This window comes from Protomyctophum bolini (assembly GCF_963924005.1).
Source record: "Protomyctophum bolini genome assembly, chromosome: 9".
Classification (NCBI taxonomy): Eukaryota; Metazoa; Chordata; class Actinopteri; order Myctophiformes; family Myctophidae; genus Protomyctophum; species Protomyctophum bolini.
The window spans coordinates 16,282,515-16,296,600 of NC_137870.1; the positions used below are offsets into that span (position 1 = coordinate 16,282,515).

General features: G+C 43.6%; 1 protein-coding gene across 4 annotated transcripts in view; it reads left to right on the forward strand.

Moving 5' to 3' along the window:
• Window positions 1-14,086, forward strand: part of gria4a (glutamate receptor, ionotropic, AMPA 4a) — a 152,625-nt gene that overhangs the window by 104,149 nt on the left and 34,390 nt on the right. For all 4 annotated transcript variants that reach the window (XM_080772323.1, XM_080772324.1, XM_080772325.1 and 1 more), the window contains exons 12-13: window positions 574-789; window positions 3,595-3,755. In XM_080772323.1, the coding sequence (XP_080628449.1) occupies window positions 574-789; window positions 3,595-3,755 (377 nt within the window). The remainder of the gene's footprint in view (window positions 1-573; window positions 790-3,594; window positions 3,756-14,086) is intronic.

The window sequence follows — 14,086 nt, forward strand, 5'->3', positions numbered from 1 at the left end:
TCCTCCGTCCGTTCATATACCCTGGCCCTGTCCCTTGATAGCCGTGTGCCAATAATAGCCCATCTACAAGCTCACAATGTGTCTGCAGCGTGGTGTGAGCTTGTAGATCAGCTATTTGTGTTGGAGCATGACACCCACGTGTGATGGAAACGGAATATAAATGTTCAGGTTTTGTCCTCGCTGCTATCTTTATTCTCCTTCCTTCCTTCGTCTTCACCGACTCTCAGAGATTTTAGATTTAAGAGATTCACGATGCATGAGTTGTTTCTTTTCACAGCAGCCATATTGGAAAGAAGTTGGGCCTCCCTTTATTACTTCCTTCACAGGTGTTACCACACAGGGTCTTTAATTTCCCAGGTGTAACCAAATGGACCCTTAGGATCAATTATGAATACATTATTTAATGAAATTACTTTAATTATTGCTAATCAATTAGATTAATTAACTATTACACCCCTAGAGTGGTCCCCCCTCCCCCATGTGGACCCACAGGTTGAGAACCACTGCCGTAGAGTATACGTCCAATCATTGAGCTCTCTCTCTCTCTCTCTCTCTCTCTGTCTGGTCTTGCAGAAAGCAGAGATAGCGGTGGCCCCGCTGACCATCACGCTGGTGAGGGAGGAGGTGATCGACTTCTCCAAGCCCTTCATGTCTCTGGGCATCTCCATCATGATCAAAAAGCCCCAGAAGTCCAAACCGGGGGTCTTCTCCTTCCTAGACCCCCTGGCCTACGAGATCTGGATGTGCATCGTCTTCGCCTACATCGGAGTCAGCGTTGTGCTGTTCTTGGTAAGTGTGACAGTGTTTACTTCAACTTCAACAAACTTTATTTTTCCTTTCGGAAACTTCTTTTGTGCAGTGGTTAAAAGACAACAGGAAAAAGCAATACATACACAGTCACTATATAAAAATACTATAAAAAAATGACTACTGTAAAACACTACTGCTTAAAAGCATAATATATTAAAATAGTTATATATAAGTACTAGTAATCTGATACACTTATATGCAACCTATGTGTTCACAATAGTTCATCAAGGGGAGAGGGGTGACAGTCCAACGAGGGTGGGGGGGACGTCGAAATGTAAAGTTTGAGAACCATTTGGTGTCCAAGGCCACCTGCGGTTTGATTAGAAAAGATGTGTATATACGTCCGTCCGAGATGAAGTGTATGACACTATCCGCCTGGCTTCCCTCTCCCCAACACAGCCAACTGTGTTCGTTTAGAAACTTGGCCAAACCAGATGCACTGTGGCTCATTCAAACCACCTATAGACTCAGCGTTGAAGGGCAGGTACTAAGTTATCACGTCTTATGGTGTGGAAACCTGCATGAAGCTCCCGGTTTTTAGGATTTGAGCATCGGCTGGGACGCCCGAACCATTGTATTTAATTAATTTAATAGATTTCTTTTTACTTTCGAGCACCAAACCATAGAATGTGCTTTTTTTTTTACCAAGCTTCAATTCATTTTGGATCCTATGGGGGGTGACATTGCATATTATATTGGTGGGGGAAAAAAGCGAATTTCCACATCTTGAAAATATCTGATCTGCAAGCTCACAGCGCGTCATAGCGACACGTTAATATAATTATTCACAGTTCACCCCAAAGAAAGCAAGGTAGACCATAAAACTGTTTACTTGCTGGATCATATAAAGTGGCTTTATTCTTTTGCATGATGATTATGCTTATAGGCCCTTTTTCTATGCATTGTTGTTGCCATGCCAACAACTTGTTATTTATCATTAAATGATAAATACATTTTGCTATTATCTGCTGCTGGATAATATCACATTAAATTCCATGCTACGCATGTCTCTCTATAATGTAATGGTAAAGGGGGGCAGTAGCTACAACACGTTTATCTAGCTATTAAAGCGTATTGGACGTGATCTGTTGCATGTAAGCTATCTGCGTGAAAGAGCACTGTGTGCTGCGGCTGCACGCATGCATCAGAGAAAGTGCCTGTCAGAGACATTACATTACTTTGGTGTTGGACTCAGGATTATTGTATTGCAGAACCTTGTCGGCAAAGGCAAAGCTTGAAGCTTGAAGGCAGAGCTCTCTGTCTATACCGAGCAATCTTCGTTCCTACTCTCACCTATGGTCAAGTGTGGGTCACCGAAAGAATAAGATCGCGAATACAAGCGGTGTCACGGTTCAAGTCAGGAGAGCTTTTAGGACCCAAATGCAGTAGAAGGCAGAGGCACTGAGGCAGAGTAGGTCGGTTCAAACTATGTAATAACTGAAAAACTAGAAATACAAACGAAAAGACTGGAAGCACACTAGGTGTCATGACAAGAGACACGTAACATACCACAATGAACTAGAAAACACTGGGATCAGGGCCGTATAAACACACAAGGACACAGGTGAACTCAACTGAAAATCAACACTGGGAAAGGCTAGGGAACTAACAGGGGGAGGCATACTATGGTCCGACGGAGCATTGGTTCGAAGGAGCATTGGTCCGAGGTGCGCTGGGGGTCGGGAGAGGGTTGGGGTTAGGTTAAGGTGTGCTGCCCCGGGGGAGGTTAGGGTTAGGGAGAGGGTTGGGGTTAGGTTTAGGTGTGCTGCCCCGGGGGAGGTTAGGGTTAGGGAGAGGGTTGGGGTTAGGTTTAGGTGTGCTGCCCCGGGGGAGGTTAGGGTTAGGGTGAGGGTTGGGGTTAGGTTTAGGTGTGCTGCCCCGGGGGAGGTTAGGGTTAGGGTGAGGGTTGGGGTTAGGTTTAGGTGTGCTGCCCCGGGGGAGGTTAGGGTTAGGGTTAGGGAGAGGGTTGGGGTTAGGTTTAGGTGTGCTGCCCCGGGGGAGGTTAGGGTTAGGGAGAGGGTTGGGGTTAGGTTTAGGTGTGCTGCCCCGGGGGAGGTTAGGGTTAGGGAGAGGGTTGGGGTTAGGTTTAGGTGTGCTGCCCCGGGGGAGGTTAGGGTTAGGGTGAGGGTTGGGGTTAGGTTTAGGTGTGCTGCCCCGGGGGAGGTTAGGGTGAGGGTTAGGTTTAGGTGTGCTGCCCCGGGGGAGGTTAGGGTGAGGGTGAGGGTTTGAGGTAGGTTGTCGTTCGGACCAATGCTCCGTCGGACCAAACACATGAACCCACTAACAGGACAAACTGGAAACACTAGGCTAATCACAGTGCAGGTTAGACAAGGCAGGCAAAAAGTAACAAGGCAGACAGGAAACACTAGGAGCAATACTACAAAATAAAAGCACACAGGTAAAGTACACAATACTTCAAAAATCTGAGGAACACAACAGAAAAGTAAAACACCAACCATTGCTAGAAAACATGAAAACCAGCACGTCACGGATCGTGACAAGCGGACAAAATTTGGTGGCTGGCATCTCCCTTAGAGATAGGGTGAGAAGTTCAGTTACACGAGAGAGACTCGGAGTAGAGTCGCTGCTTTTTCGCATGGAAAGGAGCCAGCTTAGGTGGTTCGGGCATCTGGTTATTAGGATACTAGGTCCTCGAGGCATGTCCCAGGGGAGGAGACCCCGGGGCAGACCAAGGCGCAGTTGGAGGAAACACTTAAACTCTGTATGAGTTAATCTGAACAAAACCAACGCAGAAATATCTCTGTTGGTGTTTTAACCCCGCAGGTGAGTCGATTCAGTCCATACGAGTGGCATGCTGAGGAGCCAGAGGAGGGCGCCACTGAGCTGGGTCCCACTGACCAACCCCCCAACGAGTTTGGAATCTTCAACTCTCTCTGGTTCTCACTGGGTGCCTTCATGCAGCAGGGCTGTGACATCTCGCCACGGTGAGTGAAACTGTGTGTGGGCACTTCTCTCTTCTATCTCCTTGTATCTCTTCTTGTTACCTTTGTTCGATAGTACGCTTTTTGGCTGACCCTCCCTTGATTCAGATGGTGGAGTTTGAATTCTTGCCCGACAGCTCTTTGATTGTTTTCCATGCTAAATGGTGCTTCTTGCTGGTGTGTTGCTCTGAGAGATGGTCGATTTTGCCATTTATAAACTTCTAGTTCTCTCTGCACTCTGTGTGACTATCTAGGAGTTCTCTCACGAAAGTATTCTCCATTTTCAAATGCTTCCTCCATACAGTCTGTATGACAGCTCTGAAAATGACCCAGCGCCAGCGGGTCAAGCTGATGCCCCTCCACCCCCACTTCTGCAGTCAAAGGATATACTAGCTTGCTGTTTGGCAATGGGAATTCAAAACTATATGTTTTTCTCAGCTTTCGGGGTGAGGTGTAGGTACATAGCATTCAGGAGGTGTAGTTTCTGACTCTACATAACATTCAGGAGGTGTAGTTTCTGACTCTACATAACATTCAGGAGGTGTAGTTTCTGACTCTACATAACATTCAGGAGGTGTAGTTTCTGACTACATAGCATTCAGGAGGTGTAGTTTCTGATAACAATGGCTTCATTGAAAAGTTTCTTAAATTGTGGCAATTTTCTCACATTTCCTCCCTTCTTTAGCAATGAGCTAGATACATTCTGTCTGTAGATTATTGTACTGTGCTGCCCATGGAATTTGTGAAATATCCTGCATCGTTGCCATGCAGTGCAGGTCCGTACGTGTAAATGAGACTCAAGTCTCAATGCATTTTTACTGGTGAAATAGAGGTTAGATGTACCAGGAATACACAAACACACATACTGTACAGCCATATAATCGCGTGCACACACACGCACATGCGCACGCATGCGCACACACATACGCACACACACACACACACACACACACACACACACACACACACACACACACACACACTGGCATTCCGACTACTATGTGGCTTCCGCGTGTGTTAAGGGTTAGGGACAGGGTCGGAATGGCAGTGCGTCGGAATGTAAGTAATTGACAATTTCCCTCATACACCATAGCCCTTTGGTCTTGCCATATGGTGCTGCCACATTGGCGTGCTTGCATTTTGCTACCGTAGGTATGCATGAATCTTTCATGGAGCACTGAAGGGCCAGAGGTCCGTCCAGCTCGAGTTTTGTAGAATATTTATAGGGAATGTGGCATTTTATTATTGATAACCTGAGAATGCAGTTCAGTGAAATATTCATATCCATCACATCCGCTAGACTGGCGGTGGAGGGAGCGGCTAGGAAAAAAACAGAGTTTTTCACATAAAAGGGCAGAGAATGAATGCAGGATTGGAGGTGATTGTGAAGAGTGCAACGACAGAGAGAGTACCGTATACATTTATGAAACAGAACAGAGTGAAGAGCTACCGTATGTGACAGTCTGGTAGTCGCTTAGCCTCGGTAACCAGGCTTTTATGTCCGTTGGCATTCGGCTGGTAGCCGCTGAGATATCATCTCTGTCGGGTGGAAACCAAAACTGTCACTTATTTTATTTTTTAATTGCAAAAGTAGCAGACCTACAAGCTCGAAACGTGTTGTGGATCTACTACTTGTTATGCTTTTGTGAAGCTGTAGTATGATCAAGTAGGGCATTCATTTACTGTATACAGCTGATACTGTATAATTATGGTGGAGGTGGATACTCCTGTGCTGAGAGAGAGAGAGAGAGAGTCTCCTATACAGATCTCTGTATATAATTATCTATAATACATTATGTAAAAAGATGCAATGGCATTGAATAAACTATTCAAGTCTAGCCTTTACTTGAAGCTAACTCTAACCTAAATCCAAGCCTGTGTACTAAATGCACTCACTTGAACCACGTGTCCCTATTCTGGCGGTGAATATTTAGGCAAAAATAATAGTAGATCTACAGTATAGCTTTTAGATCGGCTATTTTATGGCAAAGAGGTTTGGTGTAGAGGGAAATGCTACAGGATCTAGCACATAACCTCGGGGTACCCCGGCCAAATATAGCATTTAACCACGTGAACCCTGGCACCCCTGTTCTAGGCGGGAACCGATCTATAAGCTCTGTGACGTGTTGTGATCTAAGAGAGTGGTGCTCGACTAGTCAGTGGTTCTCAAAGTGGGGTCCAGGGACTTTCAGGGGTCCTTGAGGGAGTTCTAACTTGACCGACACAAGCCTATAAGAAACTGACAAATTGACTCTTACAAGTCTGTAACTCTGACCGTATACAAATGGAAGCAAATGGACCCTAACGTGTGCATTTGGTTACACTGTTAAGGGGGTCATTAAAAAGTATCGCCCAAAAAGATGAATTATGTTTATCTTTTTGGATGACGTTGCTCCACCCTCTTTTCGACCATACATCGCCTGTTCGCCTGCTATCGCCGGGAGTCACTGGGTCCCATAGACAAATAATGCACTTCTGGAAAATTCGTCTGGCTGTCGCCCGCTGTTAAAACGTACTGTAAGTGGTTAACTGAGTCAGTGCTCTTGTTAGGACGTATTTAGGTATTCCTACGAGTTAACGGTTTATGAAGGACAGCAGGGTCTTCGTTCGGCTCCTCATCTGCATTTAACAGCCTGTGCAAAAAGTTACAAAAACATACTTATTTTTCACCCAAATTTCATGTCCGTTCCGCTGCACTCGTTGCTTGCTGATATAGCCCTCCTCATTCTCTCTCTCTACTGTGTCACTCTCCTCCTCTCCTGCTTTACTTTGAGTGACAGGCCAATTCCAGCCCTGAAACTCAGAAAAATGGAAGACACACTAATGCTGTGCATGCACAAACGCTGCGCACACACACACACACACACACACACACACACACACACACACACACACACACACACACACACACACACACACACACCGCTGTGATGGTGCACACTGTACAGGCAGACAATGTGTGTGATAGTTGGTGTGTACGTCCACGTCCACGCACACGCACGCCCAGACCCACACACACACACACACACACACACACACACACCTCTCTGTCACTCGCAGGGCCTTGCCATAGACGAGTGTGTACAGGCCTTGGGTCGTCATAGCGATAATGTGATGCTTAACATGAAGCAAGCATTCGTCATTGAAATCACCTGACGCTGTCAGTGCTGTTGAATAGAACCGGCTTACTGCCGTCATGGCAACTGATAGATGCTAGGTTCTGTACTAAGAAATGCCAGATTATATCCAAAAGAGAGAGGGAATCTGACACTCAATGGGCTTTTTACATCTCTGCTGTCAGGCAGAAACCTTGTATCTCCATTTGTGACCGGAATTTCGCATTGAGTTTTGGAGGGGCGTAGCCCCTACAACGGTCTGGCTTTGTGTGTTCAGGCCAAGTCAATGGCAAATGACATCACGTGATGTCTTTGTGTGACGTCATGTGGTCAACATAAATACATCTTCACAACTGAGAAGATGTATCCAAGCTACACTAATCCATAATCTGAGACGATAGCCATGGAGTTCAAGTCAGCTTTGTTCTCCGTCTCACAGCATATGCAAGCTCAAAATGACATAATTTCCTTATTTTTTTAAGGCAGTTGTGATGTTTGTTTTTTTCCCCCAGCCAGGTCTATGGACTTGAATGTTTCTTTATGGCAGTAAATGTCAGTGTAAGATGCTATCTGGCTGATACAGTGGGTGCCCCTCACTTGTGTGGTTTTTCCATTTTCATTTCTTATGAAAGCAGGGAATTGTAGAACAAAAACAATTGGAAAGCAGTTCCTGCAGAAACTGTGTGGGCTCGCTGAAAACCCGCAATGTATGTATATGATGTACAGTAGATCCAGTGATGATGGATGGAGACTTACTGTATTCACTGCACCCCCAGAAAGCGGCCGAGGTTTGAATGCGTTGTTATAGAAACCACAGATAGCAGCTCTGTGTGGACCTGGAATGATCTAACCCTTCCTGATGCAAAAACATTTTACAAAAGAAATAATTGTAAAAAGAAAAATACAATCATAAATAACTGCAAAAAGCTGAACATGTTGAAGTTTGAACTAGATTTCTAGCACAAAGTATGTGGAAGTAGTAAAAAAAAGGACCACACTCATGTGAAGTGAGGGGCGCTCTTATCATCATACATCATCACATTCTGTGCTAAGTAAATAAAGTCTGGTTTATTTACCACACTATTTAGATATTGATTAATTAGATAGGTAAATCGTTTTGGAACTATAGTTTAAAGAACTGGATCGACTTTTTATGGGTTTTGTGTCAACTAGAGGTCCAGATATCTGTCTGTATCTGGTGGTAACTCCTTATACTATGGTTATGGCTGTGTCACATGAGCTATTTTTGAACTTTTTTTTATAGTGAAACTCGTTAAAGGGATATTTCAGTTTAAAATAAAATAAAGTAATGGGAAAATCACTGCCAGCTCACGCATTAGAAGGACATTCTAATATGTATTTTATTTGAAAGTGAAATATCCCTTTAAGTGTGTCATAGGTTTTATACACATTACAACCAAAGTTCAATGTTTGTATTACATATTACGAGCTCCATGGGTTCAACAGTCCAACAGGTCGGGACATACAAGGTTTCCACCCCACAGAAGGAACCTGCCACTCAAAAGGCTTTTCATATCACTTTTCTTTGGCCTTCATTCAATTCCCTCTGCTCCGCATTCACTCGGGTCTCCATGAGATGCATGTTCAAAGAAAAACTGTGCTCAAGGAAGATACAATAAAATAAGAGTATATGATAGATAGACCTTTATTGAGCCCGCGGGGGATGTTCAGTTGTCATGGCAGTGCTGCAGTACAGGACAGATACAGAGGAAAAAGGATGCTTTGGCCATTATTCGACTCTTTTGTTGTCATTGGTATTGGTAATTATGCAACTGATGTGTCCTGAATTTTAACCTTTGTGTCTCCCTTATTTGTGCATGTTAAAAATAAAAGCCAATCTACCAGCTTAAACGGTTGCCAGGGCCCCGCCCGCAGTGGTGTTTCTTTCTCAATAGCCATTCGCTTTGCAGGCTTTCGTCTCGGAAACTAATGTGCAGTCCGTGGTGTTGACCAGAACGGCGATGTTCGGAGGTCTATTCTGATTATCCGGTGAGCGTGATGGGAACATTGGTGTTTTCTAGAGCAAGGATTGGCCTTATTTTAGCTCGGTAGCATTAACGGAATAATAAAGTATAAGCGTTCATTTAATGCTAATACTTTATCATTCAAGATGGAAGCCAAAACCGGACGCGAGTCATAGTGGAATAGCCTGAAAACATCCGGCACCCAAGCACCACCACTTTTGTCCACCAGGCGGCAATGTGTTAATAAAACTTGTCCTTAGCAGAAAATGAGTTAAGTGGTCACATGGGTGGGCCGGAAATGCTTTTGAGATGTTCAAGTGGGTCCTGATCCAGAAATGGTTGAGGTATTAACCTGGCATGGCCTGACTAATCACTGTGTTTTTTTCCTGTAGTAGATTTGACTGGTTTCCAGGCTATAGCAAAACATATGTCAGTCAATCCACAGTGGATAGTGAGAAATTGCCCCCGAAAGAGCAAGGACTTTCTTTGTTCATGTAAATCCAGTCAGATTCCGAACATTTTGTCAAACCAAAAAAAGAACAGCTGATTAATTATTGCTTGGACATACTGTAGTGATGCGAGCCTCCAGCCAGATATCACATAACCTTGACAGAGACATTAGATTTAAATGAAATGCTGTAGCAGCAAATCAATTAAAAAGGCACCAGGGGGTGTAGTGTATAGCCTACCCTGCCCACACTGGTCTCCTGATCTGTTCTTATGGCTAATTATGTCTTTTGATCTTGACCGTTTTGACCCTAAAATGAACTACATCAACCATCAGCGTAAGTATAAGTGAACAGCTCTTTTTTATTATGCAACCATGCCAGTGAGCTGACATTTGAAGGGGTCACTGCAAAACTAAACATAATTGCCATGTTTACTATCTCGGCACCACTGCCTTAAACATGTAGTGTTGTTAGTATGAATAAACACAGAAGCACCCGGGAGGAAGTGGTCTAAGAAAGGGGAGGAGCCAAACCAAGTTCCTGTGTCTTTAACCGAATGGCTTCTGAGATTGTGTTTAATATGACGCACTTTGAAAGTAGGAAAAGGAAAGGAAAGCATATTGTTGTTGGAGAGATGCACCCATAATGGACGAGTCATCCTCTCCGCAACATCTTGGCAGACCAGAAAAGTGGTCACAAGGATCCGTTCCGTTCTTTGACGTGTAAGAACAAACGATTCAAGAACACTTTTGTACCAACAGCAATCAGGCTCTTTAACTCCACGGCCAGCCACATGGTGTCCACGTCCGGGACATACTCAACTTCAGTTGTGCGCATGAAGACTTGAAAGTAGTCAGACCAGACATGCTTGATTCCTTCAAGGTTTGTCGCAGAATTAAAGGTTCAAGGTTACATTTAACTTCATTATGACAAGACATTATTTTATGGACATCAAAACAGACTTTGACAGAGTTTGAATAATTTAGTCATGGCAAGTTATGATTTTCAGGACATGTATAGACTCGAAGAGAGATAATCCTTAAATCCTAAAATGTAGAAATGTCCTTATTTTGACCTCATTTATTTCACGACTTATGCAAATTATGCAAATTAAAAGGGTGGCATGATTGCACCATGGTAACAGATGCATTTCTAAACATCACAAACATAAACTTAGACTCGTAGATCACCTTTCTAAGTTAAGTGAAGCAAAGTTATAGTTACTTCTTGTTTTGGGGAATAATTAGCTAATTATGCTAATCAGTATTACTAAGCCCGGTAGGGGTATCTCATTTTTGGGGGGGCACTACCAGCCAGTGCAGCTGAATTATGGTTTGAAATATTTCGGCACTAATGCCTGTCTCCTAGGGTGACCAGATCCCAACTCACCAGATGTGGGACAAAGAGTGTGTTTGTGTGGGACAATGTGGGACACATGTGGGGTTGTGTTGCGCGTGTGAAAGAATTGTACACAAAAACAAACATAATAACATTTCTATTCCAATACAACCAACCAAGATCATTTGATTGTGAAGACATGAGTCTTATGAGTATTATTACAAACAATAAGGAGCCAATAAAGCCAATAAAGAAATGTTTACTTTATCAAAGCATCTTCCTCCTAACAAAGCCAACTACTGCAACTGAAAATAATGGAGTGTAGGGTAGTTTTGGAGTTCTTCAACCACTGGTGTTTTCTTTTTTCTTTTTTGAGTGGTGCAACCACTCCAAGGAACAGCAATGTCCGTGTCTATGTGTTCATCTGTGTTCACCTATGTGACGTTATTGAGTACCAGTAGGGGTGCTGTTTGCCAGAAACAGAGAGAGGGATAGTGCTGCACTGTTGCCTGCTAATGAGAGAGAGAGAGAGAGAGAGAGAGAGAGAGAGAGAGAGGTGGGGGTGAATTGCACCACTCAGTTCACACAGGTGTGATTTTTAACTCAAAAACAACTATGCACAGAGGCAGGTGCAAGCACATCTGTAACTATGGATGCTGCCTTGTTACAAACACATGCCATTTTCTTTTCTTTGCAATATCACAGTCTGGAAACATGACTGATTGCCACAGTCTTCTGATCTGTATGACTGGGAGTGTTGCACTGTGTGGTATAAACACTAGTTATTTCAGCTGCTGTTACCTTATCTGTGTTGGAATCTTGTTTTGGTTCCATACGATCCATACACAGTGTTAGTGAAGCCTCCTTTTGAGCCAAATGTTGCTCAAAAGCAACTAAGGCAGGTATTGCGCCCCTTAAAAAACAGCCAACCTAAAAGTACTTGGTACTCTACAGCCTAGAAATTGACTCGAGTAAAAGTAAAATAATTTGTCTTGTAAATGTACTCGAGTAAGTATATAAAGTATTTAAAAAATCAAATACTCAAGTAAAGTAAAAATCTGAACCTGTACTTAAGTACAGTACTTAAGTACATTTCCTCAGTTACTGTCCACCTCTAAGAGGCCACATGCATACAGGCTGGCAATGGCATACTTGCATGCACTAGTATGCAATGCAGGCAGACACGCAGGGTACATTCTGAAATTAAATATTTGAGGCCTAGTTTTTGTCCGCCACCAGTGCCACACAAACAACACACTATGATTACATAGTCAGGCCAAATGATTTAGAACCATAATTCAGAGGTCTATATTAAACATAATAATGATGTTTTGTTTGGCAGTGACCTGTTTCAAATGTCAGTTTCACTTCACGTGTGTGTGTGTGTGTGTGTGTGTGTGTGTGTGCGCGTGCATTTTTATCATTGTTACATTACGCTCCCATGCTGTGACTACTGGTGTGTTGTGGAGCTGTGCTGGGCTTGCTTCACCATAACTAATTTGCATTGATGTTGATCTTTCACCAATAAATCCAAAATAATAATACTTCCACAGCCTTACTGAACGATAAACTATGCGTCTTCTCTCAATCTCTGTCATTCCGCACACGTGCAACAACAGAATGTTATACAAGACCAACCGTGTCACTGTGTGTGATACACGGAAAGTGGTGACCTATTGAATATGTTAGATTAGCTCTGGGGCGTATGTAAGCTTGCGTCACAGAAGGGGACGTTCAGTATAGGCCAATCAGAGGCAATGTAAACATTTGTTTACTCATGCCAATAATGCTCCTTTGGATTGAATTGATAAGTCTCGGAAAAGACGCGCTGCCAGTAGTCACCTGGGTGGCAGCGACGCAGCGTGCTTTCCGCACTTCCGCTTGACTTCCGCCTTACAGTGCGATACACCAGTGGTTACCAAACTTGTTCGTGTCAAGGACCCCCAAATCAGCATGTATTAGTCCACGGACCCCCCATTTGAAAACATATGCCAGTGACCCGATAAGGGAGGATTTTTACGGCTCTAGCAGTGATTCCGAAACATATTCATTTCATGGACCCCCAAATTCACACACATTATGCTACGGACCCCCGATGTAATGGCATTTCTATCTCTGGTATCCCAATTTATATTGTAAAACCACTGTTATTTTAACTCAGAGAGTGTACAAATGGAACTAAATGGACCCTAACGGGTCTATTTAGTTCCATTTGTACAGACCCATAAGGGTCCATTTAGGTACATTTAGTTCCTTATATCTCTAATTGAGCTAGGTACCCCCTGGAACTCCCTCAAGTACCCCTAGGGGTCCCCGGACCCCACTTTGGGAACCCGTGCGATACACCGTCGCTCCAATGAACTGCATCGGCCAATGAGGCATCTATAGGTTTTTATACTGTATCTATGCATTACGCAGTCACCACAGACTGCAAAGCATGGGTTACTCATTGTTGTGTATCACCGCAACACAACGGTGTTGCTTGCAGCCGTTCACTTCTCCATTGACAGAGAGCTCATTCATTCAGGAAATATGCAAATGCATCAGATGGATCCTTTTTCCTTTGTGGCAACAGAAAGAACTAACATTAACCAATTAAACCCTATTATACTTCATCTGTTCAAGCATACAGTATGCCAGCATATTTACAGAATCTTGACTAATTTTTTTTTAGCTTTGTAAGAACAGTATTTCTACATGTTGTGGTATTGCTACTTTTACTACTTTTAGTGAAAAAGAAAATATATAAATATAAAATCAGATATAAAAAAATCTGAGAACACCACTACCTTTCTCCTCCTTTTCACTCTCACTCCACTCCTCCTCTCTGGAGATCAGCATGAGCAGAGCATTCAGGTTGACATTTATAGCGGGAATAAAGGAAGAGAGTTACATTATCTTCATAGTTCCCCTGACTGGCTAAATGACCAGCCTGACTGACTGACTCAAATAATGGAGCGAATTTTGAGGCAGGTGCACTGGCGTGAGGCGTGGATTAAAACCCTGCAAGCCTTGACATTGACCTGAGGTGCAGTGCCGTGTTTCAGAATCAGACGTTGTTGTATTGTGTGTAAATGGTGTAAAAGAGGGGCTGATTTGCTATTACCACCCAGGAATATTGGGTCTGATACCGATATTTTATCTTCTTCGTCCAATGAACAGTGCACCAGCACCTTCATAATTTGGTATTGGTAATGTGCTACATTATAAGAAATCCACAGGACTATTAACAGGAGTATTAATATGCAGACTAAAGACCTAAAAGCTAGGAGGAGGCTGGGAAGGTGGAGGAGGAGGAGACAAGCTGCAATAGAGCTGAGCCTGAAGCGTGAAGGAGTGAGTGACTGGCTGGTGTTCTGCTTAACAAGCCTGGATAGATTGAACCATTAGGATGGTGGGCATATGTGAGAGATTGTCGGTGCCTCTCAATCTGTTCCGTCGTAATG